The sequence below is a fragment of the Komagataella phaffii genome, chromosome 2 (genome assembly GCF_000027005.1).
Source record: "Komagataella phaffii GS115 chromosome 2, complete sequence".
Taxonomy (NCBI): Eukaryota; Fungi; Ascomycota; class Pichiomycetes; order Pichiales; family Pichiaceae; genus Komagataella; species Komagataella phaffii.
This window is the reverse complement of record NC_012964.1, coordinates 1,371,469-1,397,739: the sequence shown is the minus strand read 5'-3', so window position 1 is coordinate 1,397,739 and position 26,271 is coordinate 1,371,469. Positions and strand designations below refer to the sequence as shown.

The window sequence follows — 26,271 nt, the reverse complement described above, 5'->3', positions numbered from 1 at the left end:
GTATGTAATAGTGACTTAAAAAGATGAAAATTTCTCGAGCAAAGAAGAGAAGAAAAGCCAATTTGCAACGATTAGGTAATAGCTATACAATCGCGCCTTTATCAGTTCTGCTTACCATGTATACAACATTCCTTTTTCTACAATCGAGACTACTATGGATGCTTTTGAAGCTCGGATCCATTTCTCGGATATGCTGAAGATTCTAATGCCATCCCAGCAATCAGTAACAAACTGCACCATGTACGCTATCAAAAATCGACACTTGCAGGAGGATTTTCACTCTGTTATACTGGAGGTACTGGATGCTGTGGACTTGAATGTGAGAATAAACATCTTTCAGTTTGTGGATTCCTTGATTGCATCAGGATCTGCGATAGAGGGACGTCCATTTGTGGAGAATTTGGCTCAGGATTTACCCGTAATTTTGGAAAAAGTCGTACCTGTAAATAGTAGCTCCAAAGCATTTGTTAACCTTCATTCCAGTTTTCATATTCTGGCTCACATATCACATGAGTTGCAACTTAAGGACACCAAAGAGTACGAAAAAAAGTTCAACCTCAATGAAACGTTAGATGAGGACACTACTGATCCATTAAAAAGAAGTTGGAAGTTTTTGTTACAGCAGAAAGCACTACTGCATTCGGAACGTTATGCATCAGAAGATAATACTGAGCTGAGCCAGGAAAGTTTGGCAGAGGTAGATGCAGACCCGAAGTTAAGGTTATATACCTTAAGTGAGCAACAGATTCTTGCCCGAATGGAAGCGGACCGAGAAAGGCATAAAAGGGCCAAAGAAAAACTCTGGATGGTAACTCGAGAGTCTTACTCCCTCTCGTTCAATGAGTTTGAAAATATAGATGATAGATTCAGCTCTTTGCAGGACGAAGACTATAAAGAGTTAAGGGAACTAAAACGCCTTGTTAACAAATCTTTTAATGGTAGAAATCAAAGCTCGGAATTCAAAAGGTTGAAAGCCTAAAGGTGACAAAGAAACAAATGACAGTCCAAATTAGATTTCAAAATTACTTAAGATATTAAATAATTCATTCACCCCTTCGATGCAGGTTTGTGCGTCAGATGATCTACTTCTGCCAACTTTGACAGAGAGATAGCTTCCACATTTGCCTTCATTGTACATTTCCTTAGAATAGCGGAACATTTCCTCGTCAACTTGGGTACATCCACCAATCACCATCATCAACTTAACACTGGAGCTGCTTTCATCAGAAATTGCCTCACTGTGGACACGATTTTCGAAGTGAGTCTCATGTCTACTAAGAACAAAAGATAGTGCTCTTTTCACTAAATCTGCCTCTTGAATGACCACAATGTCACCGACTAAAGTCGCATGTATATTAATATTGGAAAATAAATCGTTCACATGGGAGATAAAATCCCCAATCATGGCCAATTTGTGCTCCTGGTCAACTCCTGTAACATTTTGAGTGTGTAATCTTACTGTACAATCCTCTATCTCGTAGGAACAGTCTGGCAATCTGACACAAAATGACTCAACAACGTCAATGACAGGTTTCATCCAGTTTTGGGCGCTATCAGAAACAAGCGAGTTCCATTCATTGGAGTTGTGCAACTTAACATAGCCTCCGTTTTCAGCTATCAGGCCAATATCGGGAAAGTTTTTGTATCTTCTTGTCAACTGGGACCGTTTAAAGTAGCTCATTACGTATAACAAATTGCTTGGGTCACTTGATAGTTTGGTTAAGACTTCAAAAATTCGGGGCAATGAAACAGGAATTACCTTGGCATTTGTGGTACCTTCCAAGGTAATTACAGAGGCCAGTTTTCCCAGATTGATTATAAATAGTCTCTTCCCATTTCTGGAACTGCTGTAAAATTTGTCAAACAGTGGCTGAGAGAAATAGGAAATAGATTCATTGGATCGTTTAATTTCGTTGTTCCAAGCATTGTCTATGCTTTCCAGACATGTTTTGATCCAGTTCTGAGAGTCATGCTTCAATACTGTTTGATACATCGAAGTCCATCTTCGTAACTTTTCGCTTTTTCCCATCGTGAGGGCATGGTAAAAAGATTGAGAAACTTGGTTGATGTCCCATGGATTTATCAGTAAGGCATCATCGGCAAATATAGAGGCTGAACCAGTGAATTCAGACAGAATTAAAGGTGAATGCTTTTCATTATTAGCCACAATAAATTCGTGTGACGTCAAATTCATCCCTTCTCTCATTGAAGAGACTATGAACCCATCGGCCTCAGAAAGTAGTGCAAGGTATTGATCAAAATCGACATCTTGATTCAGGTAGACAACTAATTTCTCGTTGGAAATATTGTGATTTTTTGAATTGATACTTTCGACAATTGACAAAATATCTACCTCCAAATCGTCATCTTCATTCCCTGATGGAAGACAAATTAGAATCAAAATTGTATTGTCAATGAAAGAAGGATAGTTGGAAAGAAACTTTTCGTATGCAAGCAGTTTTTGTTTTACACCTCTCAATTTATCTAATTTATCTCTGGTAACCAGCAAGTTCTTGTCATGCCATCTGTTCCTAACTTTATCTCTCCAGTCTGTGACTCGACTCGTTGAAACTCTTCGAATCAGAGAATCAACCTCAATTCCAATAGCAGAATGATTGATCTTTGTAATTCTGCCATTGTATTTGATACCATCGTTCGAATAATCCGCTAAGAGAAGGCGGTTGCATGTTTGCGAAAAGTGCCTTACATATTCTTCAATTTGTAAGGTAACGCAGTTGGCCCCTAAAATTCCGATGAGAAGTTCTTTACGATGAGCAAAACAACGAAATATTTCTGAGGAAGGGAATGTTACATGGAGAAAAAATCCAATTTTAGCATTTGGTAACTTTTCTCTAACCATTTGAGGGACCAACATTAAATGATAATCATGAATCCATACATAATCACCCTCCTTGTATTTTTGGACAATTTTGTCCGCAAAAGCCTGATTTACAATCTTGTAGTATTCCCAGGAGTGATCTTCGAACGCCTTTGACTTGGGGTTATCTGGCACTTCATAATGTAAGGTTGGCCACAAGATCTGCTTGCAGTAGCTGTTGTAATGACCGGTAAATGTTTCATCGTTCACATATATCACATTCGAGTGAAATCCCCTAGCAAGTGTCTCCGTAACGCTATTTCTAGTAGAAAGTGGTAAGTCATCTACCGGAATGCCCAAAGTACCCACCCATGATATTTGATCAACTACCTGCAGCTGTTGTCTGGCAATTCTAATCGCATTCCTCAAAGACCCATTACCTTTGGAAAACTCAACTACTTTCCAAGGGGCATTTGCAAAGAACTCCTCATCATTGCAAAGCAATTCATCAGGCGAGGTAGAAAAACCACCAAAAGGTGCAAACTTAGTAGACGGAACTAAAGAGGAAGTAGAAGAATCAGAGATTGTCGATTCAAAATATTCATTTAGGTCCTCCTTTTTTATCTTGTTAATAAGTTTGGAAGTGCTAGTTGTATTCGAACGACTAAACTTGAGACTTGAAAAAGCCGGAGTTTCTTTGTACTTCTTCAGCTCGGAAACTGACGATTTATCAGCCAGTGAATTGACCTTTGAACGTGGCTGAACATAACCTGGAGTCGTTAGTTGGATGTTTCGAGATGATGGGTAGGAGTTTTGTTTGGAAAGGAATTGAGGAGGATTTCCAAGAGCTGGCGATGGAGCTCTTGGTTCATCCTGAAACAAAGAAATTGAAGAGCTGGTTCTAAGAATCGGAGGCTTCAATGCCTGCAAGGAAGCTTCGGTGCCCTCATACAACACCGGGGTTTCATCGTCGATTAAAGGGGCATTGGCGGTAGGGAACCTGCGGCCTGCTTGAAAAAAATTCTCTGGTGAGCCATCATCTTTTGGCAAAGATTTAAGTTGCTGGTAGTTCTGCTGACTGAAGTCCTCAACTAAGTTAGCGGAGCTCATTGAAGCTAGTAGAGAATCTTCTGAGCTTTTCAGAGCCATATTACTCCTGGATTCTACAGTAGATGGGTCAGTATGTTCCACCAGTATATCCGCATTGGGGTCAATGGCAGTACTGTCGACCTGAAACTCTACCGTATAAGGCAGAAATAAAGAGGCTACTATAACAGTCATTGGGTAAATCACAGAGAAAACCGTAAAGAATGGAAGGTAAGCAATCTAGTTGGAGATGCAACTTGTGATCTTGCTATCTTAAAGGCTTCGCGCGCCATCACCCGAGAACATTGGGGCGTACATGAAATTCAAAGCATGTCTAAATGCCCCACGAGCTTACAGATCTACAACTAAGGGATGGGAGAGCTATCTGATGCCCATTGCCATGCGACATCAGGTCTAGATGTAGAAAAATTAGTAAGTATTTTAAAAGCTAGAAACTTCAATTGTTGTTTAATGTCAACTTATTGGAGAGACTGGGAGTTAATACAGCGAGTGAGGCCTTTGCGCACATTACTGAAAAGCCAGGGAATTCACCCTTGGTTTAGCCATTTATATCGAGTAGATAAAACTTTGAGCAAAGCGGAGCATTACATGACAGCCATATCAGGAGCCAATGGAGATACAAAGTCGTTTCAGATTTTGCTGGATTTGTTGCCAGAGCCTATAGACCTAAGTTTGGATGAACTGGCTACTGACTTCGAAATTCTCGGTGAGATAGGACTAGACAAAGTGTTTAGAATTCCGCAGTCGGGCTACCCAAATTACCCAACAGATGAAAAAATACAGGTTTGACTAAATTTAGAGTGGACATCGACCATCAAAAGAAAATCTTAGGCATCTTCCTGGAATTGGCCTACAGAAAAAGGGTTCCTGTATCTGTTCATTGTGTCAAAGCTCATGGCGCTCTGTTGGACCAGGTACTAAAAGTTTATGCACGAGACGACTCGGCGATATGTCTTCACTCTTATAACGGCCCCATTTCTCAGACACACCAATGGCTGAAGAAGTTTCCTAATAGTATTTATTTCTCCTTTCCATTATTCACTATAGTTGAAGAGGAGCAAGCCCAAAAGTACAGAGAACTACTGAAGGTAATCCCTATTGATAGGGTTCTAATTGAAACAGACCGAGCCATCGACTCATATGATTCTGCAAATGCTCATTATCAGGACTTGAAAAAGTCAGCCCAGTTACTAGCTAGATTTACTGATAGATCTTATGAGGAAGTGGAAAGGATTTTGGAAAGAAACTTTGCTAGATTTGTAAATAGATGTGATTAGGTACTCAACCTTCCTAACGCACGCGGTCGAAGTTTATGACGTAATCGGATTGTAACCGCCCATTGGTTCTCCCCACTACATCTGACATCTCAAACGGACCCACTTTGAGTTCGCAGTTAATAAGCTCTCTTTGATAGCAAACACCGGCAATCAATCCTTAGAATCTCAATGTCTGATTCAGAAGTTATCACTGTTGCTGTGGTCGGTGCTTCCTTTGCCGGTTTAGCCGTTCTTAAATCGATAATCAGGCAGTACAAGCAGGTCTTTTTACACTGGCAGAAAACAGGTGAGCCCTATAAACTGGGAAGGATTCAGGTTTATTTGATTGATCCGAAACGAGGATTCATCAATACTTTTGCTATTCCAAGGGCTATAACAAATGTAGAGATTGCTGCTCTGACTTACGCTTCTCTGGACGATTTGAATCTTCCGTATTCAGTTTACTCCACTGAGGCCAACACCGTCAAGAGGGAAGATTACGATACTGACGACGCATACAATGAAGCTGTGAAAATCGACCAATTACTGCAGGATAGGATTGAAGTTCGCTTTATACAGGGTACGGTTTTAGAAGTCTATGAACACCATTTGCTTATTGACGATATGGAAGGTGACGAAATTGATCTTCCATTCAACTATTGTGTTTATGTTCCTGGTAAGAAAAGACTCTGGCCTTTAAATCCTGAGGGATTCACCAAATCTTCTTTCATGGAGGAGATTTATCAGGCGTTTACATGCATAGCAAATTCGCAATACGTAACGATTGCAGGTGGGGGAATAATAGGCTGTCAAGTAGCAACAGAAGTAAAAGCCAGATTCCCAGATAAATCAGTGACCCTGCTACATTCAGGACATGCTATTCCTTCTCTAAGTAATCGATTCAACAAGGAAGACGATGGAGAACTTCCAACCACCGAATTGCAAGTGCAAGCTCTGCAGAAACTTAAGGAAATGGGCATTGATGTTAGATTAAACTCAAGGGCGTTACGAGAAGTGGAAATTCCTGATGACAAAGGCCGCATCCGCCGATATGTGCTTACAAAAGACCAGTCACATGTCCGAAGTGATATAACTCTTTGGTGTTGCAAGAATGAGCCAATAACATATCCTTTGTTGTCTACATCCCTTAAAGAAGCTGTATCTCCAACAGACGGCTCGGTACTACTCAATGAATGTTGTCAAGTTGAAGGATTTCCGAGTGTTTACAGTCTTGGTGATGTGAGCAACCTACAGACAATGATGAACGAGAAACAACTGGATCTTTCTTTAGAGACTATATTCGGCTTAGTAATCTCAAGTGAGATCGTTTCAACAAACATAATTAAATCAATTGTGAATGCACAAAATCCAAGTCTTGATAAGAAAAAGCTGGTTAGAATCGAAGAGGTTGCAGCCGTTGCTGAACGAGTTCTCGGTAAGGATTTATGTAGCGCCCAACATAATGAGGTCGTCTTATCACTTGGCCCAGAGCATTGCATTTCTCAATCAGTTGGTGTGTACAAGGATGAAACGGGTCATCTCAGGCTCAAAGAAGGTGCTGTTGCAACGGATAAGCCCGATGTTCTTGAGCTTCTTAAAGATATGAATACTAAGCGTGTTGGAAAGCTCCTTAACATCAACTTTTACGATTCTGATTACCAGTTCAAGGATACAGCTCCTAGCCCAGGGACTGACAATGTATCCAAAAATTCTGATGAAAGTTCTAAGAAAGGTTCGTCTGTACACTTGGACAATGAGTCTAATACCGATGATATAAATCTGGAGAAGGGCATTGGCCTTCTGAATCAGTTAGACAACTTGGAACTTGCAGATAGTGATGACGATAGCAAACAGAGTTAAATATACTATTGGTAAATATAGTATATATTAGTGCTTTGTTCATAGTTCGTAAAAATCATAGGCTATTATCACCACGGTATTATGATTAAATGGAATGATTTAAAAGTTTCAACAGTCTCCTATAGAAGAAGTTTAGCATATTTTTTTTCAGATTTCACCAGGACTACTTTCGACTCTCTTTTAATATATAATATCAGGACGTCGAACGATTAGATTGAGTGAGGATGAAGAAGATTAGCGTATAAAGTTTAAATATCATTTCACCATTACTCATATTTTTTATAGGAGAAAAGTCTACTTACTAATCTATATATTAATAGGTTTCTGTAATAAATGACCCATCCTCTCGATTTTAGTCCTTAAATATCCGTCAACTTCTGTTGATTGGATACCGCTGTCCTTATGCTGCCAAGCAAGGGGAACCATGGGAATTCTTTCAATGACTTTTACAAGCCGATTCTTTCCTTCCACCGCTATAATCTTGTCTGGGTTGTTCGTCAATAATCGAACGTTGGTCAAATTTAAGTCAATTAGTATAGCTGTTGCCAAAGAAAAAGAACGTTTGTCTGCTGGGTGTCTTAGTAAAAGATTTGCTTGTACAGTGTCGGCACCTAAATCTTGCAAATTGTAGGCCTTCAGTTTCTCACCTAGTCCGATACCTCGTCCTTCTTGTCTCAAGTAAACGATACATCCTTTACCGAATTTACCCATAAGCCTTCCAGCTTCATCGAATTGTTCACCACAATCGCATCGGGCAGACCATGCAGTTTCTCCTGTGTAACACTCTGAATGGATCCTAACCAAAGTGGGGTCCTTTATTTCTTGTTCTATTTCTTCTTTTGAATAAATCAGTTCTCCGTTGGCATCACAAGTAATTTCCTTTCCTGATCTCTCATCTCTATCTGCTATAGTCCTTCCAGGATATAGTTTGCCGACGTAGGCTCCACGAGTCATTCGATCTGATTGAGTTTCATTGGGTCGTCTTCGAAACAAAGACTTAGACCTGATGTCTTCCCCAAAAACTATAGCCAGATGTTCCTTATTATCGACGTTATTGGAGTATAAATGCAAAAAGATCTCGGGCCCCTGAGTAGTTGGTATTCTGGCTCTGGCAATGCACTCGACTACTGGTAGCTCATCAGGTAACAGTCGTCGCTTTTCAAAATCATTGTGAATAGTCTCTGACGGTTTATCGGATTTTATGGATAATTCAGGCTCATCTTCGTGTCTGATATCTATGGGCTTGGGGGTTGATTGAGCTGAATTTTCGTTGGCTGACAATACAGGCGAGATAATTGGCATGCGGTCAAACATGTCATCCTCGTTTGAAATATCGTGAGCGGCGGACATTTGATGGAGGCTGAAATAAACTCGAAATCAAAGGTGAACAACTATGGAAAGTAACCGATAATGATATAGTAACTATTGTTGGTCACAACTGATTCAGTAATATATTAGTAACGCCGCCGGTTAGACCCATATCGCGCAAGAGTGGGGCATAAAATGTACCCAGGAGCCGGCCATGTGACTAGTCATGTGATTGTCACTTTTTCCAATGATAATGTTTGGAGGTGGGATGAAAACAGGTGGGTGAAGCGAGAGATACTGTTACTATCAGCAACTAATATGGCTCTCACACCCAGAGATAAATATATCATCGGAGGTGGTCTTTTTCTTGCCGGAGCACTATGGTTTGGGCAATCAAGGGGTTGGCTGAAAGTCAGAACACAATTGTTTTATCCACCCGCTAGCACCAAATCTGGTAATCGTATCTTCCTGCCAGTCAGAGATCCTTCAGAATTACATCCCTATCTAATCCAAAAGCCTCCGCTATTACTCAATTTTGTGTATCGTGGTGAAACTGCCTCAAATAAACTGACTGGGGCCCTTCAAAGGATTGTTTCGTTGGAGACCGAAAAATCTGTCAACATGGTTGATATTGAAGCTGATGAAACGGCAAACCATCAATTGCTGAGCACGTATATGGTAACCAAAATTCCAACAGTGGTAGCTTTAGAAAAAACAACTACCCGTTAGCCAATACTGTGATCTTGAACTAATTGACAACAAAGATAAAGAAGTAGATTGGGAAGAACTCAAAAAATGGGTGGAAGAAGTTGCTGAGTGACGCTTTTTTTTTTTCTATCTTATAGCTATGGTACCCATGATTGCACTATTCCGTCGTAAAAGCTAGTGGTGATTACCTGAGAGGGTTCAATCCAGTCTCCACCATAGCATATGCTTTCGTGATCTCCAGTAAATGTCTTGAGCACTTCAAATTCTTTAGCATCGTCCTTATTTACTATTCGTGCCCCATCATACATGCAATTGACCAAAACTCTATCGTCATTCGGTAATGGAGAGGGCGTTAATCTCCAGACTCCACCCCCTAAGTTGAGCTCATCAATTACTCGGGGAGGATATCCAGCAATAAGTTTATTTGGAGGTAAAACTCTCAAATCAATGGATTTTATATGGTCGTCATATGATCCCGTCCACAATTCATAAGGGTTATTCGTCTTCCATTCGCTTGTGTGTGACTGGTGCAAGCAGATAGTAGAAGGTAAAATACTGACGACTCCTGCGTCATGAAGCTTTCGGGACGCAAATATACTTGTGTTCGGCTCCCTTAAATCGTGAGCAATCAATTGGGCGTCGTCACCACCACTAAAAATAACGTTCTCTAACGCATTCTGGCTTCCAAAGTTTGTGATCCAGCACTCAAAATCGTGCTTCGTTGAAAAATTGGTTATGTCACCTCGTTCAAGGTCCACAAGCTTAACTGACCCATCTGTGCCTGTTACAGACACTATGTTTTCAATTACCGGTGAAAAGACTATCGATGTTGCAAGACACTCAGGATCTTGATCGAACACTTGAATCTCTTGCTACTTTTGTCAATTTCGTTTTGTCTTCCGAATCTATTTTCCATATAATGATCTCTCCTGTTGAATGAGCACTTATTAAAATGTTTGCATTGAATGGGTTGATCTTGAGATCTAAAATAGCAGATTCAGTAGGATAATTTAGCAGGTAGTTGATTGAATCCTCCTGTTTGTACACCTCAATGCTTCCATGTCGTGAGCCATTTTGCTCCAGTTTGTATGTTCCTAGTACTATTATTGAAGTATCTTGCGGCAAAACCCTCACGCAGCATGGTGGAAGTTTAGACTTAACCACAGCTATTCTTGTTGCATTCATTTACCACTTGAAAAGAAACCTGCACGATAGTGGATTGATGCAATACATCGGACATCCTTGCCAAAGCCGGGTAATATGTGCTTTGCCTCGCGCATTTCTCGTGTTTACATGTTTTGGGCAAAGATCAAGAAAACATAACACATCTAAACGTCGTCAATTTTGATATATAAACTCTATAACAAACATTATGGTACGTTTCCACATTGGAAAATTGCTTTTGCATTGCTGATGAATATTTTCTAACCAGCGTATAGTCACAAAATACCAAAACATACAAAGATGCCTTCTCCTTATTCGATAAGAAAGGAACTGGTAAGGTGTCCTCTGACTCCCTTGGAGATCTTTTAAGGGCAGTCGGACAAAACCCCACCCTGGCCGAGATCTCCAACCTACAGGAACAATATTTGCCTAACAACGCAGAGTTGGATTTCGACACATACGTTAAGATTATTGACCGTCCGGATGGGTTCAAGCCATTAGGGCAACCAGAGGATTATATTCGTGGTTTGCAGGTATTTGACAAAAATCTCACAGGATTTATTGGAGTGGGAGAGTTGAGATACGTCTTGACATCCATTGGAGAGAAGCTGACCGACAGTGAAGTTGATGAACTTTTGAAGGGTGTCAACGTGACGGAGGAAGGTAATGTAGACTATGTGGAGTTTGTCAAGTCTATTTTGGCTCAGTAAAGTAGTGTTTAATATGTTCATGTCAAGATGGGGAGAAAATTTGCTATTACCATCATGGGTATGCCAAAAACGTCTCGCTTTAGAGTCCATATCGAACTGGTTCGAATTTTTTTGCCATCAGGGGTCAACAGGGTACATTCTGTCATAGTAGCTCCTCTGAAGTCACCGAAGGCAATCTTAGAAAAAAGCTCAAAATAATCAAGCACTGATTTATCGTCGAGTATTTCAACAATAAACGTTGACCTTCCCAGTAGTTGTTCTTTGGACCAGCCAGTGAGGACACAGAACTCGCTCCCCACATAGGCCAGTTGTGAGGTCCTCCTCCAAACAACCGTAGGAGTTCCACTGATAGAAATGTAGTTATCGTACTCTAGTAATGTTCTTTGAAAACACTGTTCTGTAAATATCAAATCATCTTCCTTCAAGTTCATGGTTCCTGCTATGAATGACGGTCTATATTCGGCCATTGCCTTGGACATGGCGACTAGTGATTCTTTATCAAACCGTTTTCTGAGATATAGGATTAAACTGTGGTAGTATTGTGGATACGAGTAAGGTCTTTTTATTTTGGAGTAAATCTCAGATGGTTCGTGATAGACCAACCCCGTAATAGACTCATCTCTTTTGTCTGAGGATTCGTCTGTCATTAGACCGACACTGAACGAAATGGCTGATTTTTTGTTTCTTCGACGAAATTCTTTAGGATTGTAGCGTTTGGTTCTTTCAATCTGACTAACAACGTATGGAAATGTCAGAGTCTGAGCCCTGCCATCTGACGAAAATGAGGGACCTATAAAGTACTGGTTAGTGGAGCTATCACAAGAAGGCTCTTCTCCATGTAAGGTTGGTCCAAAAGTGTCATTAGAGGAAGGTTCACTCCGTAGTAGATCAGGCTGTATTTCATTAATATCTGTGCGTCTTTGAATTGGGGTCATAGCGTAGGAACCTTCAAAATTCAAGGGAGATTTTGTGTATACGGCAGGTCCCTGGATTGCGCCATTATAGTGTGCCAAAGGAGTAATGTGGGAATTGTCATCTGATGTACTGATGCTAGGACTAATGACAGTGCCATCAGTGCCAACGAACTGACCGCTATCCTGATGAATGATATTTCCCAATATAGAATATTCTAGATCGGCAGCGGATGACATGAATGCGTTTGATTGTGAAAGGGTCATTGTAGAAGGGGAAGGTCCCATAACTGCGTCCGGAGTTAACTGCTGAGCAGAAGGGTCTGCTACTTCGTCTGGGATATCCATTAAATATTTCTTTTTCTTACGTGGAGCATCCCTACAAGAATCAGCTAAGTTCCGTTGTATGCATCTTTTGCAAGGCCTGGAGTCATCACAAGTCATATGAGCCTGATGGCAGTAATTACAAGCATGTGCAGTTTTCTTAGGTACTCTTTTGCGACCAGATAATGGAGCCTTCAGTTTTCTCTCTGTAGTAGCTTTGTCTACCATGTCTGGTACTCTAAGACTATTCTACCAGATGTTCAGTTTTTCTGGTGAGCGGGGGTGATTATAGTTTACGGAAAGACAGGGTGAGGAAAAATCAGTTTGAGGGTGAGACGTTTTGAAGGGACATCTGCAAGGAAAAGCTGGGAGGCACCTCTCTAAACTGAAGCGAAAAAAAAAGTCTCAGTGAATCATCCTGACCTTTCTTCAATAATACCAATGTCAGACCTTGAACAACCACTCCAGAAACTTAGAATTGATGTCTCTGCATTTCCAAAATTGAGTGCCGAAGAAGCTGCTCTTGCTTCACAATGGACTACTTTGGCTTTGAGACTTCCTGAAAATCTTGCAAAGTTGAACGAGTTCTTGAAAACTAGAACATACATTGTTGGTAACTCTCCATCTGAAGCAGATGTTGATGTTTTCTCTCAAACCGAGTCTATGCTGAGAAGCTGGAGCTCGATCGAAGACTTGAGTCGTTATAGACATATAATTAGATGGGCAGATCTTGTTCAGCACACTCTCCTAGAGCCCAAAACCCCATTCACTGTTAACTACTCTGCTGAAGTACCAAGGGAGATCAAGGCTAAACCAGAGAAGAAAAAGGAGCAACCAAAGGGGGATGCAGAGTTACAGAAACCCCAAAAATCCAAGGCTCAAGATAAGCCTGAAGGCAAACCAACTGGCCCTCCTCAAGATGAAGCCGCTCGTAAGGCCGCTAAAGAAGCCAAGGAAGCAAAGAAGGCTGCAAAAGCTAAGGCCAGGGCGGAACTCGAAGCCAAAGCCAATGCTTCGCAAGTTCCTCCCAACCCATCTATGGTCGACTTTCGTGTTGGATTCATCCAGAAAGCTGTAAAGCACCCAGACGCTGATTCATTGTATGTGTCAACAATTGACATGGGTGATCCGGAAGGCCCAAGAACTGTATGTTCTGGACTAGTGAAATATGTTCCTATTGAGGATATGCAACAACGTTATGTTGTGGTCATTGCCAATCTTAAACCAGTTAACATGAGAGGAATCAAGTCCTCCGCTATGGTTTTGTGTGCCTCCAAAAAGGAAATAGACCGTGTTGAATTCGTAAATCCACCCGAGGGGGCCGCTGCTGGTGACAAGATTTTCTTCGAAGGTTTCGACGGTACTCCCGAGAAACAGCTGAATCCAAAGAAGAAGATCTTTGAGACTGTTCAACCTCGTTTCACAACGAACGAGGCTTTTGAAGTTCTTTACCAGGAGGAAGGAAAACCAGCTGCTAAACTGGTACACTCTTCCGGAGCTTTATGCCATGCCAGTACGCTTGTTGGTGCTCAAGTGAGTTAAGTTAGTGTTTAAATACTCTTTTGTCTTTTGGTCAATACTCGACATCTGACATCTATAATTTTTACCTGCGCATTTATCACCTATTCTCATCTACTCCTCATCCTTTTGAATACCAAGATGAAATTGCTAAGTCAATCGTTTGAGAAGGACTCTAGTGGAGTGGTGGTTCTTGTACCTGAAGATAAGGAAGATCTTTGGGCGGTATATAATCTGATTGCCAAGGACGATGAGGTTCAACTGACCACAGTGCGATATGTCAAGAAGCCTGGGAAAGAGTCATCCAAAGCAAAGCAAGAGAAAAAGATCGTGAACCTTAGAATACAGGTTGAGGATGTAGATTTCTCTCCCATAGATGAAATCATGCGCATAAAGGGGCGTACACGAACTCAAAACGATGATGTGCCCTTAAACTCTTACCATACGGCAGAGCTCCAATATAACCATAAGTTCTCATTGTTTAAATCTGATTGGGATCAAGTGGCGTATGATATTATTACGAAGTCCTGCTCAGTAGAAGAGAAGGCTGAACTTGGCGCTGTTGTGCTTCAAGAAGGTGTTGCTCATATTTGCCTTATTACTGAAAGTCTTACAGTATTGAGAGCCAAAGTTGAAAAATCCATACCCAAGAAACGACGGGGAGATAATTCCGCATACGATAAGGCTTACACAAAATTTTTGGACAGCACCGTTGATACAATGTTGAGGAATCTAGACTATGTGAAGTTAAAAGCTATTGTATTAGCCTCTCCAGGATTTGTGGCGGATAACCTTATTACAAAACTCTTCCAAAAAGCGGCGAAGGATAATAATAAGGAACTGTTGGCTGCAAAATCAAAATTCATTGTGACTCACTCTTCTACCGGCTATTTACAAGGGTTGGAGGAGGCGTTCCATAACCCTGAGCTCCAGAAAAAACTGAGTGATACAAAATATGCAAAAGAAATCAGCGTTCTTGATGACTTTTTCAAGATTCTGAACTTGGATGACGGTAGGGCATGGTATGGGCCTGATGAATGCGATAAGGCTTTGGAAATTGGAGGTGCTATTCGTCACCTTTTGTTGACAGATTCATTGTTCAGATCTGATAGTATTTCCCAAAGAAAGAAATACATTCAGATAGCTGAAACAGTGAAAGCTCAAGGTGGAGATGTCTCGATTCTCTCCAGCTTGCACGATTCAGGTAAACAGTTGGATGAGCTGACTGGAGTTGCGGTGATCCTTAACTATCCTATATTAGATTTGGACGAATGAATTAGGTCTCAGCTTAATTTACGACTCAATCTCGGATTTATACCAAAAAACACTCTCAGATACCACACATCGTTACCAATTAAATAGTTAGAAGCATCTTGTAATAATCCCAAGAGCAAACCCACCCCAGCACCTCTTTTCACTAAACTTTTTGCCTGGTAGGAACTCAATTGGTACGCATTGGCATATATCCACCCAGAAATTGTCGTGGCCATCATAGTATTGGCAAAATCTATAGTACCTCTTGCATAGTCGAAATAAGCCTCCAGAGAGAACAGAGTACCAACCAAGAGACCAACTTTAGCTGCCTGCCTGAAACCTGTGACAAATGAGTCCTTCAAACAAACGAAATTTTTTCTCTTGTGATAATAAAACCAGCCGTTGCGATCCGTTGGCATACGATGAGCATTCATTGCGAGGTATTTCAGGCCGCCAAGCTGGTACCCGTACATCATCCCTGAGACTCCTCCAACTAGAGAGCCACTGAGTGCTAGCAAAGGCAATCTATAAATAGGATGTAGTCCAAATCTTTGTCCATGGTTGTCAAAGTTGAAGGCTTCAAATAGATTCATGTGATCTAGTTCATCTTGTGTCCATTGATTGATGATAGCATTATTCATATCGTTAGGATTGGGCGTTTGGTCACTCATTTAGGTTGCAGTTCCAATCCTGAAGACGTTTCTAGTGTTGTATGGATGAGGAGTGAGGAGCTACGTACAAAGTGTCTTCAGCTGAATTTGATAACCCACTAACGGAAGGGTGAGAGGAGGGTTTGAGATTTTTTGATATAGAGCGATCCCCATACATTCCGCGTGTTGCATTGTTCTTCCAGCAACAAGATATAGTGCCCCCTTTCTTCGATTCCTCCACCTCTCCACATACCTCCAAGCTTCCATGCCACTAGACGAATCGGACTCTGCCGAGCTGCTGGGTTCAAACTATTTGAGCCAATCTCCTGCTATCTCGCTTCCACTTGTACTTGCAGTTCTAATGTCATGTTTGAGTTCCGTTCAATATGGCTATCATATGTCGGAACTAAATGCCCCAGAGTCTGTCTACACATGTAGAACCCCTATTACTGGACCACACGAAGATTACGCAAAGTCGTGGTTTGGAAGACATGGTTACAAAAGCTGCATACCTCTGGACGTTAATCAAATTGGTATTGTTACTTCTATATTTACTATAGGAGGCCTATTGGGATCACTATACGCAGGTCAATTGTCTGAAAACATAGGCAGAAAGAAGATGTTCACAGCCAATTCTTTGGTATTCGCTGTTGGATCTCTGCTGGAGTCGCTCAGCAATACTTATGGCCAGCTTCTTTGTGGAAGACTCTTGTCAGGAATTGGAGCTGGTAGTGGAATTGTTGTTTCCGCACTATACATCAATGAAGTCTCCCCTGTTGAATTGCGCGGACTGCTGGGCAGCATGAATCAAATTTTTATCAATGTAGGTATCTTACTCACTCAACTCCTAGCAATTGGATGGACCAACGATGAACAATGGAGATACATTCTCGTTACGGCATTCGTTATTGCAATAGTTAATTTTGTGGCATCCAACTTTGCACTTGAATCGCCGAAGTGGCTAGCAATTGAATCCTCAAACTCGAGGGAAGCTTTGGCAGTTCTTTTTCAATTACGAAATGGAGATTTGAATAGATGTCAGGAGGAAATAACTTCCTGGGAGAGGGAAAAGCTTAGTAGAGAAAGATATATTGCAGAAAACCCAGAGCAGGCTAATCTGTCGCTCAAATCGTACCTGACATCTTCCAAGTATTCTAGGTCACGAAGAAATGTCACTTTCATCATGGTAGGGCAGCAATTCTGTGGAATCAATTCGATAATCTTCTACGGAGTGAAAGTCCTAGTGAGTCTCTTCCCAACTGGTGCATTGGCTATCAATTGTCTGATATCTTTGCTTAATTTAACAGTTACGGGTACAGCTTCTCTGTTTATGGATAGATGGGGCAGGAAACCACTGTTGCTTACATCAGCAACTTTGATGGGTATTTCCTCAGTAGCCATGGCAGTGGGCATCATCAATTCAGTTGCAGTATTGTCTGTTTTAGCTACGTTCCTCTATGTTGGGTCGTTTGCTGTCGCAATTGGTCCAATTCCATTCTTAATAGTTTCCGAAATCAGTCAACAGGAAGTAAGAGGAATAGCTCAAAGTTGGGGTACGGCTGCCAATTGGATAGCCACCTTTGCCATCGGTTATCTATTTCCCATCGTAAACGAATATATCGGAGGATACGTTTACTTTATATTTGCCTTCATGTGTTTCCTATTCGGATATTATACATATCTTTATATTCCAGAGACCAAGGGAAAGGGAACCTATAAAGAAGTTTGGGGAGATGAAATAAGGTAGTGCAATCGCGTACCAGCCCTTTGTGAAATCACATGACTGCATTTAGTGCATTAATTAAGAAACGATTCACTCCTCCTTTCCTTGGTCGCACCTCCTCTAACTTTCGCTAACGCCATACAAACTTTTCATAAGAATATTCCCTTTTTCCTCCCTTTTTAACAAGGTTTAATAGATCACACAAAATGCCTACCAGATTCTCAGCAACCAGAAAGCACAGAGGTAATGTCTCTGCCGGTAAAGGTCGTGTTGGTAAGCACAGAAAGCATCCCGGTGGTCGTGGTAAGGCCGGTGGTCAACACCACCACAGAACCAACATGGACAAGTACCATCCAGGTTACTTCGGAAAGGTTGGTATGAGACACTTCCGTTTACAACAAGCTCGTTACTGGCGCCCAGTAATTAACATCCAGAACTTGTGGTCTTTGATTCCTGAAGAGAAGAGAGAAGATGCTTTGAAGAACTCTTCTGCTTCTTCTGCCGTCGTTATTGACACTTTGGCCAATGGTTATGGTAAGGTCCTTGGTAAGGGTTCTTTGCCAAACATCCCAATTATCGTCAAGGCTAGATTTGTTTCCAAGGAGGCTGAGCAAAGTATCAGAGCTGTTGGTGGTGTTGTTGAATTAGTTGCTTAAATGTCGACTTTGAGACTCTCTCTTTTGTATATTTAAACAAAAAATTTCCATAGCTAAACTGCATTGTAGACCTTCTTTGAAGATATCTGTTTTTGAAGTACTTTCTGAGCATCTCATGATCTGAAAACGAATGAGTGATATTTCACCAATTAACCATATTTCACTCTATATCTGCTTTGGCTTAATTTTTTTCTTGGGGTCAAATTTTCGCTTAGTAAATATCCTATTCTACTGTTTACATTTTACATTATACTGTCCGATGTCCACCAATGATTGGAACCCGGAGGATCACGTACCCAGCGAGGTTAAGGATCTTCTTCAGAATGCTGAAGTAGGCCCTTACACGTACATTAGTGCATTTATACAAGTTGTCGAACTACTGAAGACACAGAAGAGAACTGGGTGGTTGAATATGGGGATTGACAATGCAGAGTCTATTTCAGATCATATGTATAGAATGTCAATCATATCTATGTCTCTCAACACCGCCAATTTCAAAGACAACTCAAACTTATCCACAGCTCAAAAGGAACCTATAGATTTATCACAATGTATCAAGATTTCGTTGGTCCACGACATAGCTGAAGCTTTGGTTGGAGATATCACCCCAAAAGACACCACTGTTACCAAACAGCAAAAATACGAAAGAGAATTGGCCGCCATAAAGTATCTAGGAAGCTTGATAGATCCCTACAATAGTGCTTTTGCAAAGGAGATGGTCAATCTGTGGCTTGATTACGAGGAACAACGAAACTTTGAATCTCGAATCGTGAAGGACATTGACAAATATGAGTTCCTGGTCCAAGCTGTGCAATATGAGAAACGATACAAAGGATCTAAGCGTCTGGATGAATTCTTTGAGGGGACCCGTCAGCAAATCAAGACCGATGAAGTGGGCCGATTGGCAGATGAAATTCTTCACCAACGAGTCGAATTTTGGAGATTCATAAATAAAAATGTAAATTAGTTGGAACTCAGTATGCTGAGATTGAAAATACTAAGATTATCGTATCCAAATAGAAGTGCTGCAATTGTATGTCTTGCCACGAGACTTATCAATCCAATGCTGAATTGCAGTAGTAGAATGACAAAGCACAACCTATCTTCTCTCATTGGCCCAAACCAAACCAGTACAAGGTTGATAAGGGTAAAATTGGAACACTCTTTGATTATTATCTCGGTCTTATTGTCAGTCTTCATTTCTTCTTTAACAACCTCTAATAGTCCTAAAGCTTCCAAAATTAGCATGCCCTTTTCTATAAGTTTGGGCAATCGTTTTTTAAACACAGCATGAGAAGGATACATCATGTTATCTTCTTCATTGAACCGGGGCAGCCTATGTCTTGGGCATTCTACAAGGCCAAACAATTGTGGAATGGAGTAAACAAAGTTGAAAATCTGGGGAAGAAAAAACAGTAACAGTGTCTTTGAAAAATGACCTGAAATACCAACAAATGCAAAGACCATACCACTAAAATAACAGAAAGTATCACCTACAAATACTTTAGCGGGGTACCAGTTGAATTTCAAAAGGCTAAGGGAGACTCCTAGAAAGGGCACTAAAATACACGTTGACATCAGATGTGTTTCATATGCGGGAGTTGATCTAAGAGACGCTGGAATTAGATAGCAGAAATCATTCAGTAGTAAAAGAACTGCCAAAACCACACTCTGCCCAACCTCAAGACCATTGATTCCAGCAAGAATGTTTATAGAGTTCGGACAAAATATGGCGACGGCTGCCATATATCCATAATACAGAGCACCTAAATCTATGGAAACGGCTTCAAATCCAAAGATGTTCTTGATGAAAGTAGGGATAAGGATATGTGTAACACCAAAGTCAACATAATAGACGATCAATAAAGGTATAGCTGCAATAGCGGGAAGAAAGAACTTGTGCCTCCATCTTATATCAAAGAGATCATCTAACAGTCCTAACAATACCATGCTTTCCAACGAAAGTATACCACTTAGATATGAAGATAGTTTGTTGTGTGGAAAATAATTGGAGTCAGCTGTCTCCAAATCGACACCTGTGTCCCTAGATCCTCCTCCACTAGTATCCACGACTAGAAACTTGAAAAACATGAATGGGATAAATGAGAACATGATAAAAAGATAGACTACAGCAGGAATAATTCCAATCGTTTCCGGAATGACTGGTTTATCTTTCTTACTCAAGTCCTTTCCAAATAGACCAATCTTGATGAAATAGGGCGCCGTGGCAGGGATGAGGTAGTCTGATAACAAATATCCCAGAACTGCGAAACCAATTGAGGACTGTATAGGTTGCAATGGAGAATATGTGTGGCAAATCAATGCCATTGATACTGCCAATAGTCCTATTTTGGGTAATTGTTGCATATTAGAAAGTGAACGTATCTATTTATTACCATTCAGAATCAATCAACCGTTAGAGACACGTAAGATCGATTAGGATTTTATGAGCGCTCGTGGAAAACTACATCCTTGCATCACTATCAAAGGGTATCTAGACTATCGATATAGTCATTTCAGTCAACCAGTAAATGGCACCGGTAATAGTAGAAAATTGCCAGCCTTCCAGTGAAGAAGTTAATTCAAATGTATTAAACATCCCCATTGTAGCTTACCCACCCTTCAAATTACGTTCGTCGCTAACCGATAAGGACCCCGTGATATGGGTCCATCTGTTACAGACCTACATTGCACTAATACAGAAAGTAACGGTTCTCTTATCAAAACGAGAAGATGAATCCACGCAAAGATTAAGCTCCAAATCTTTTCAGCAGCTTCAAAATTTTCTCAAGGTCTATTTGAGGGAAACAGCTGAAGAGTCATCGAAGATTTTTAGTCTTGGGGGTGTGAACCCTGACATTATTTCCAACAGGAAAATCTTGAAGTTGGTTGTTCTTAATTGTTTGAGAGTTTATGGACTTGTTAACTTTAATTTATCAGGGCAAACATTATGGGATTTTACGAAGATATATGTGAAGTTAGCCTATGCAAACTCCAAGGTCAACTCAAACTTCTTAAGTCTACCCATAATTCAACAAATGCTCTTATCAGCAGACAAGAACCATGTCACTAGAGACGAAGGGATAACTCTCAAGACACTGCATGTTTTTTTGGAAAAGATTATTACGGCAGGCAAGTTTGCTAATGATGATTTAGAGATTCTATCCTTGCTACTGGGTTATATTCGGCAAGTTGGTCCACAAAGTCAGAAGCAGGGAGATAGTAAAGTAACTATTACTCCAAAGAACAAAGTGAAAGCGACAGCGTTTGCAGACTCATTTACCGATGCTAAATGGGTCGAGACACTAGAAATCCTGTACAACAGAGGAACTGGCGTTCATGCACACCTGTGCCTTCAATTAATAACTGTTTCATTTTTCTCCTGTTCCACAACGCATATTGCTGACCTCGTTACAACTGGATTGAAATGTACTAGTAAGGCTGCTTTGTTTAGACTATATCCCTTGACTACGAAAGTATTGTTATCTGCTAAGTTTCAGGCGTTAAATCCTAATCTGAAGAGTCGATTAATAATGCTATATGCTGGATCCGATATAGTAATTCATACACCAGAGCAATTGAGCGCAATCACTGATTTGTTTCCCGATGTTACTGAGTACCAGGCTAACTACCTGCTAACTAGACATGGGTCGAATATTGAAACAGTGATTAACTTGTTACTCGAGAACATGTCAGTTTTGGATGACATCCCAAAAGAAATTCAACAGACTGAAAAAAGATCTGTCTACGATGGACAGCAGAAAGTATTGGTAAAGGGAAAGAAAAATACTATGCTTGCACGTTCTGAAGTCGCTGAACAGTTAAGGCACAGGACACTACAGAATGCATTAAAAATGCTTTATGACTCGGATGAAGATGAACCTGATGACACCTATGACGATCAGGAGAGGACGACTGGAACAGACTTTGCCAAAAAGGGCAAAAATACGAAGAATACCGGATTGGATCGGGATGATATCAGCGATGAAACCGCTGAGGAATTGAATACCTCTTTAGATTCTCGGTTAAACAAGGTAGAAATTCATCTATTTGCATTATTGAAAACATCACCAGAGCAGCTACAAAAATCGGCAAGGAAAACAAAACAGCGAGAAGAACTCAAGTCTAACATAAAGTGGTCAGACGAACAAATTGAAGGGTGGGCCCGTATGATTTCCCACCAACGAAAACGATTCCAACTGTTAGAGGAAGAATTCATATTTAATTTGGGTAGAGGAAACAACATCAAGCAGAAGACTTCATACCGAAAACCAAAAGAGGACGAAGTTGAAGAGCGAGAAACATCCAACGATTATGCACTAAAGTCTAAGTCTAAATCGCAAACGGCACAGAACCAAAAACAAAACCCTAAGAAACTCAAGAAGCGCTACGCGGACAAAGAAGTAAACAAGTCAAAAAATGCTAACCATAACAGAAAAGCAGCTCATGATAAGAAAATGAACCAAGGACTACTTTGATATTCAGAAAACCTCATTTCACTATTATACAACGTTTCTACAACTTCTTCTTTTTTCGAGTGGAAGAGTTTTTTTCCAGCTCTTCCCATAAAGCTTCAGCTTCTTTAACTGCCTGCTCCTTCTCTTTTTCCTTCCTTATCATTTTTTCTTCCATTAGTTTCTCACCATCTTCCAACATAACTATATCTGTTATTTGGGAGGTGACAAAAACTTTGGCCAATATTCTGCATGTGTCCAAGTCATAGACTCTAACGTATCTATCGAGACCACCCGTTGCAATTACAGAGTATCTATAATTGTATAATGCCCTAACAAAACCCACTGAACCATGGAACTTTCCCACCATTTTTCCATCCTTAAGGGAAAACTTGCCAACTAAACCAGCAGAATCTGAGGATACTGCATTCGAGTTTGTCGAAGTGTGAGTGATAGTTCTCAGGGGCTTGGTAGTAGGCTGGAAGGTTTTCACTGGTCTTCGTTTCAGCCAAGTCTTGTACATTCTTATGTGTCCGTATCTGGTAACAACCAATAGATGATAGCCACTCTGTCCTTTAACGGAATCAGTATCCAAAAAGTTTATTCCTGAAACCCATACGGGCACAGGAAGACGTAGTTGGTCAAGGGGAACGTTTTTCGATTCCCATAGCTGTTCTAACTTGCCATTGGTGATAGAAATCACCTTGACTTCATTATCTTTGCCACCATATGCAAATATACCCTTTTGATTAGGGTTGAGCACGAAGCAACTAACCGGAGCTACCAATTCTAACTTTATTGGGTGCTGTGTGTCATTATCCTCACGGTTCAAGTTTTCCAAATCTATCACAGAAACCACTCCGTTCTCACAACATGCATAGATAAGACTAGTAGAATCTTGTATCAAAGATACAAAAGCTGAAGACTCATTGGCTGTCATATTAGTATACCTCTTGACTTCCTCAAATGTGTCTCTTTCATAGATAACGATAGCACCTCCTTTTCTGGCTGCCACCACGTACTTGGAGTCAGATGTGACAAGGAATTTCAGGATGTGAGTAGCTCTGGACTCAGCGGCATGATTGACGATACTTATGGGTTGTTTTGCGGTTTGAACTGATGTATCTGTGCCTCGTAAACATTCAACCTCTTTTATTGAGCCTGTGTCCTCTAAGGCAACCAACAATTTCATAGTGAATAACAGATGTGATGGGGTTCAATAATTCTTAGTAAGAAAAAAAAAATTAATGAAAATACTAAGCCCTAAGAGGTATATTGGGGCGGTGGAGACTATTTACATAACGTTGCATTACATAAACATTACAATTTTGTTGATATTAAATGAGCCCTAGGGAAGTGAATACTACAGAGGATGACCAAAATCCTCCCAAGTTCCGAAGCAAAATCTTGGAGAGGGTTCTTCACAAGGCACTAGCTAACACAACTCAAGAATTGAACTCTACGAAATTTGACATGTGCTATCCTCAGATAAGCGCAAACGATGTAGGTAAACGGCACCTTCAAGTAGCCAGGGAGCAAATGATAACATTCTGGGAGACCAGCGCAGTGACTGAGTTTGATAAGATATTCAAAGAAAGAAATGTTGAGAGTAAATTGGATGAACTAGATAAGTTAATATGGCAAGCGCAAAAGAGAAAGAATACTGGTGCTGTAGAGGAATCTCTAAATCTAGAGGACTTAACACCCGAGAAACTTATTCAAAGTCAAACTATACAAGAGCGGAGAGAATTGAGAGATAACTTGCGGTCGCAGGTCAACTTGTTGGAAACGCAGACGCAACAACTTTTAGGGGATTTCGAAGAAGAAGCTCAAAACTCCAGTGAAACAATAAACTCCATAGATGCGAAACTGGCACATCTGAATACGCTACTATCATTGATGGAGAGCGAATCACAACCTCCATTGAGAGAGCGACTGGGCAAACTGGTAGACGGTACGATATAATGTACGACTTCCAACAAGCAGTATTAAGAGAGAAAAAATGAGCAAGATACTACAGAACAGAGATCATGGAGAAGTCTCCGTTTGATACAGCCAACAAACCACCACAGTGTAACGTAAAAGAAATGTAATAAAACCAACCCAAAACTATGTAACAAAAACCCAATATAAAACCTTCCCAATTCCTCACTGCTTACGGTGAGTACGTAGATGCTGCGACAAGTTGTCGCTTCTTGAGAACCGTTTATCACAGTGAGCACAATGGAACGGCCTTTCGTTAGAATGAACAGACCTATGATGTCGTTTCAGGTGTTCTGATCTGCGGAAGCGTCTACTGCAATCCGTGCAGCGGAATTGCTTTTCATCATCTGAATTAGAAGCTGCTACTTGTTCAGATCGCTCATTCGTGTCTATGGACTTTGCCCTCTTTCTTTGTTTTGTTTCTTTCTTCCTTGGCTCTGGGGTGCTAAGGCTGGGACTACTTATTTGTGTGACTGTAGGAGCCGGCGTAGCCAAGGAGGAAGGTATTTCAGCTTTGAGCCAGGTGGAAATGGCAGTGACAGCTTCGTCCTGCATCCAAAAATCACTCAAGCGTTTGGAATTTCCCACACGAGGTCTCTGTTCTATAGGAGAGCTATGTTGCGAAGTTACGCCCTGGCTAGGAAGAACAGAATTCGAACAGATGGAAGATGAGGCAGATGATATGGCTCCATATTCTAGTTTCTCAGCGTACTCGTCTGCCAGGAGTGAATCAACATCAAAATCCGAAGATACAAAGCTACTGGCAGAAGATGTGGATAACTGCCTTGGATTGATGGTAGTTCCCTGTGCGGCTGCGACCTGAGAGTGAGGCTGATGCTGAGACGGCAAGGAGCCACAGGGAGCTTTCTCTGGAGAGGAAAACATCAAAGATTGAGAATCCATGTTCAATTCTAGCGGCGATGAATCCCGTTCGTAATCAAAGTTGAAATCAAACGTTTGTAAATCATCCATGTTGATAGAACTGACATTTGCACCCCGTTTAGCACCACTTGCAGCAGGAGGATTCGCCGGCAAGCGCAATGATCCCAAGTTCAACTGATCGTTAATAAAAGAATTGAGCTGTGAGTGATCCATTCCATCTAGGATCATCGAGTAGAGTTCTGTCGGATCCTGGAGTTTGTCCTTGCCTTTCCCCAAATGGACACCTAACGAATATGTCTTTGGTGTCTCAGTAAGGTCCGGGGCTAACACCTGCATTGGTTTTGTTGTAGACATCTAGTTAATCGCAAACAAACCCAAATAATCAAACTGATTCAACCAATTGACAATCGAAATTAATTCAAACTGCTGGAACAGGCTACCGGGGGAATTCTTATATATGAGGTAATATAAAGTAGTGTATATATATATGTATTGCGAGGAAAAATAAGCCCAGGCCCACATTTACTCAATTTAGTTGTGTACGATTCCTATTGTTCTCTCGCGCACATTTTGGCCGTTTATGGTTTATCTTTTTGATCTGCTGAAAGGTGGAGGAGAGACCTACATATACAGGCGAATTATAGGGCCATTCAGTCTTTTTTCATGTTTGAAATAGCTCTATTCGTAGTCTTGTTAGATTCAGTTTAGTGCCTCCCGCGTCCTTCCGTTTAGTGTCAGAATTTTTTTTTTCTATTTTCATTCCTGATGATCACATTTACAGCCGTTATGTTGATTCAAGAAGCAATTAAGTCACGTGAAGAGGTAGTAGATACTACCGCTTTTACACAACTGGGGTATTCACGTGATATTTTTCAATAATCTTTTCGGAATTTGAATAGTCTGTGTGTACGACACAACAATAATGACGTTTTACTTCCGAAGTCGCAATTGCATCACCCTCCAGCCTGACTGAGTCATGAATAGA

At 40.9% G+C, this 26,271-nt stretch overlaps 19 protein-coding genes across 19 annotated transcripts; 11 read left to right on the top strand and 8 right to left on the bottom strand.

Moving 5' to 3' along the window:
* Positions 1-154: 154 nt before the first annotated feature.
* Positions 155-979, top strand: PAS_chr2-1_0740 (Hypothetical protein; the record flags this gene model as incomplete). The annotated part of the gene is made up of 1 exon (XM_002491625.1): positions 155-979. The coding sequence occupies one exon, from the start codon at positions 155-157 to the stop codon at positions 977-979; it is 825 nt and encodes a 274-aa protein (XP_002491670.1).
* A 30-nt stretch (positions 980-1,009) lies between these two features.
* PAS_chr2-1_0739 (Regulatory subunit of trehalose-6-phosphate synthase/phosphatase complex) lies at positions 1,010-4,099 on the bottom strand (the record flags this gene model as incomplete). The annotated part of the gene is made up of 1 exon (XM_002491624.1): positions 1,010-4,099. The coding sequence occupies one exon, from the start codon at positions 4,097-4,099 to the stop codon at positions 1,010-1,012; it is 3,090 nt and encodes a 1,029-aa protein (XP_002491669.1).
* Positions 4,100-4,276: 177 nt separating this feature from the next.
* Positions 4,277-5,202, top strand: PAS_chr2-1_0738 (uncharacterized protein; the record flags this gene model as incomplete). The annotated part of the gene is made up of 2 exons (XM_002491623.1): positions 4,277-4,631; positions 4,709-5,202. The coding sequence occupies 2 exons, from the start codon at positions 4,277-4,279 to the stop codon at positions 5,200-5,202; spliced, it is 849 nt and encodes a 282-aa protein (XP_002491668.1).
* Positions 5,203-5,370: 168 nt separating this feature from the next.
* On the top strand, positions 5,371-7,041 carry PAS_chr2-1_0737 (Hypothetical protein; the record flags this gene model as incomplete). Its single annotated transcript, XM_002491622.1, has 1 exon — positions 5,371-7,041. The coding sequence occupies one exon, from the start codon at positions 5,371-5,373 to the stop codon at positions 7,039-7,041; it is 1,671 nt and encodes a 556-aa protein (XP_002491667.1).
* A 306-nt stretch (positions 7,042-7,347) lies between these two features.
* On the bottom strand, positions 7,348-8,391 carry PAS_chr2-1_0736 (GTP cyclohydrolase II; the record flags this gene model as incomplete). Its single annotated transcript, XM_002491621.1, has 1 exon — positions 7,348-8,391. One exon carries the CDS (start codon positions 8,389-8,391, stop codon positions 7,348-7,350), a length of 1,044 nt encoding a protein of 347 aa, XP_002491666.1.
* A 153-nt stretch (positions 8,392-8,544) lies between these two features.
* Positions 8,545-9,078, top strand: PAS_chr2-1_0735 (Hypothetical protein; the record flags this gene model as incomplete). The annotated part of the gene is made up of 1 exon (XM_002491620.1): positions 8,545-9,078. One exon carries the CDS (start codon positions 8,545-8,547, stop codon positions 9,076-9,078), a length of 534 nt encoding a protein of 177 aa, XP_002491665.1.
* Positions 9,079-9,194: 116 nt separating this feature from the next.
* Positions 9,195-10,242, bottom strand: PAS_chr2-1_0734 (uncharacterized protein; the record flags this gene model as incomplete). The annotated part of the gene is given in 2 exon segments (XM_002491619.1): positions 9,195-9,923; positions 9,934-10,242. 2 exon segments carry the CDS (start codon positions 10,240-10,242, stop codon positions 9,195-9,197), a joined length of 1,038 nt encoding a protein of 345 aa, XP_002491664.1.
* A 187-nt stretch (positions 10,243-10,429) lies between these two features.
* On the top strand, positions 10,430-10,931 carry PAS_chr2-1_0733 (Essential light chain for Myo1p, light chain for Myo2p; the record flags this gene model as incomplete). The annotated part of the gene is made up of 2 exons (XM_002491618.1): positions 10,430-10,432; positions 10,497-10,931. 2 exons carry the CDS (start codon positions 10,430-10,432, stop codon positions 10,929-10,931), a joined length of 438 nt encoding a protein of 145 aa, XP_002491663.1.
* Positions 10,932-10,948: 17 nt separating this feature from the next.
* Positions 10,949-12,394, bottom strand: PAS_chr2-1_0732 (uncharacterized protein; the record flags this gene model as incomplete). Its single annotated transcript, XM_002491617.1, has 1 exon — positions 10,949-12,394. The coding sequence occupies one exon, from the start codon at positions 12,392-12,394 to the stop codon at positions 10,949-10,951; it is 1,446 nt and encodes a 481-aa protein (XP_002491662.1).
* A 213-nt stretch (positions 12,395-12,607) lies between these two features.
* PAS_chr2-1_0731 (Protein that binds tRNA and methionyl-and glutamyl-tRNA synthetases (Mes1p and Gus1p)) lies at positions 12,608-13,708 on the top strand (the record flags this gene model as incomplete). Its single annotated transcript, XM_002491616.1, has 1 exon — positions 12,608-13,708. One exon carries the CDS (start codon positions 12,608-12,610, stop codon positions 13,706-13,708), a length of 1,101 nt encoding a protein of 366 aa, XP_002491661.1.
* Positions 13,709-13,825: 117 nt separating this feature from the next.
* On the top strand, positions 13,826-14,959 carry PAS_chr2-1_0730 (Endoribonuclease; the record flags this gene model as incomplete). Its single annotated transcript, XM_002491615.1, has 1 exon — positions 13,826-14,959. The coding sequence occupies one exon, from the start codon at positions 13,826-13,828 to the stop codon at positions 14,957-14,959; it is 1,134 nt and encodes a 377-aa protein (XP_002491660.1).
* Positions 14,960-14,967: 8 nt separating this feature from the next.
* On the bottom strand, positions 14,968-15,609 carry PAS_chr2-1_0729 (Hypothetical protein; the record flags this gene model as incomplete). Its single annotated transcript, XM_002491614.1, has 1 exon — positions 14,968-15,609. One exon carries the CDS (start codon positions 15,607-15,609, stop codon positions 14,968-14,970), a length of 642 nt encoding a protein of 213 aa, XP_002491659.1.
* A 244-nt stretch (positions 15,610-15,853) lies between these two features.
* PAS_chr2-1_0881 (uncharacterized protein) lies at positions 15,854-17,335 on the top strand (the record flags this gene model as incomplete). Its single annotated transcript, XM_002491613.1, has 1 exon — positions 15,854-17,335. One exon carries the CDS (start codon positions 15,854-15,856, stop codon positions 17,333-17,335), a length of 1,482 nt encoding a protein of 493 aa, XP_002491658.1.
* Positions 17,336-17,517: 182 nt separating this feature from the next.
* On the top strand, positions 17,518-17,967 carry PAS_chr2-1_0728 (60S ribosomal protein L28; the record flags this gene model as incomplete). Its single annotated transcript, XM_002491612.1, has 1 exon — positions 17,518-17,967. The coding sequence occupies one exon, from the start codon at positions 17,518-17,520 to the stop codon at positions 17,965-17,967; it is 450 nt and encodes a 149-aa protein (XP_002491657.1).
* A 963-nt stretch (positions 17,968-18,930) lies between these two features.
* On the bottom strand, positions 18,931-20,334 carry PAS_chr2-1_0727 (UDP-N-acetyl-glucosamine-1-P transferase; the record flags this gene model as incomplete). The annotated part of the gene is made up of 1 exon (XM_002491611.1): positions 18,931-20,334. The coding sequence occupies one exon, from the start codon at positions 20,332-20,334 to the stop codon at positions 18,931-18,933; it is 1,404 nt and encodes a 467-aa protein (XP_002491656.1).
* A 164-nt stretch (positions 20,335-20,498) lies between these two features.
* PAS_chr2-1_0726 (uncharacterized protein) lies at positions 20,499-22,445 on the top strand (the record flags this gene model as incomplete). The annotated part of the gene is made up of 1 exon (XM_002491610.1): positions 20,499-22,445. The coding sequence occupies one exon, from the start codon at positions 20,499-20,501 to the stop codon at positions 22,443-22,445; it is 1,947 nt and encodes a 648-aa protein (XP_002491655.1).
* A 37-nt stretch (positions 22,446-22,482) lies between these two features.
* PAS_chr2-1_0725 (uncharacterized protein) lies at positions 22,483-23,613 on the bottom strand (the record flags this gene model as incomplete). Its single annotated transcript, XM_002491609.1, has 1 exon — positions 22,483-23,613. The coding sequence occupies one exon, from the start codon at positions 23,611-23,613 to the stop codon at positions 22,483-22,485; it is 1,131 nt and encodes a 376-aa protein (XP_002491654.1).
* A 149-nt stretch (positions 23,614-23,762) lies between these two features.
* Positions 23,763-24,386, top strand: PAS_chr2-1_0724 (Hypothetical protein; the record flags this gene model as incomplete). The annotated part of the gene is made up of 1 exon (XM_002491608.1): positions 23,763-24,386. One exon carries the CDS (start codon positions 23,763-23,765, stop codon positions 24,384-24,386), a length of 624 nt encoding a protein of 207 aa, XP_002491653.1.
* A 183-nt stretch (positions 24,387-24,569) lies between these two features.
* Positions 24,570-25,640, bottom strand: PAS_chr2-1_0723 (uncharacterized protein; the record flags this gene model as incomplete). The annotated part of the gene is made up of 1 exon (XM_002491607.1): positions 24,570-25,640. The coding sequence occupies one exon, from the start codon at positions 25,638-25,640 to the stop codon at positions 24,570-24,572; it is 1,071 nt and encodes a 356-aa protein (XP_002491652.1).
* Positions 25,641-26,271: the final 631 nt, after the last annotated feature.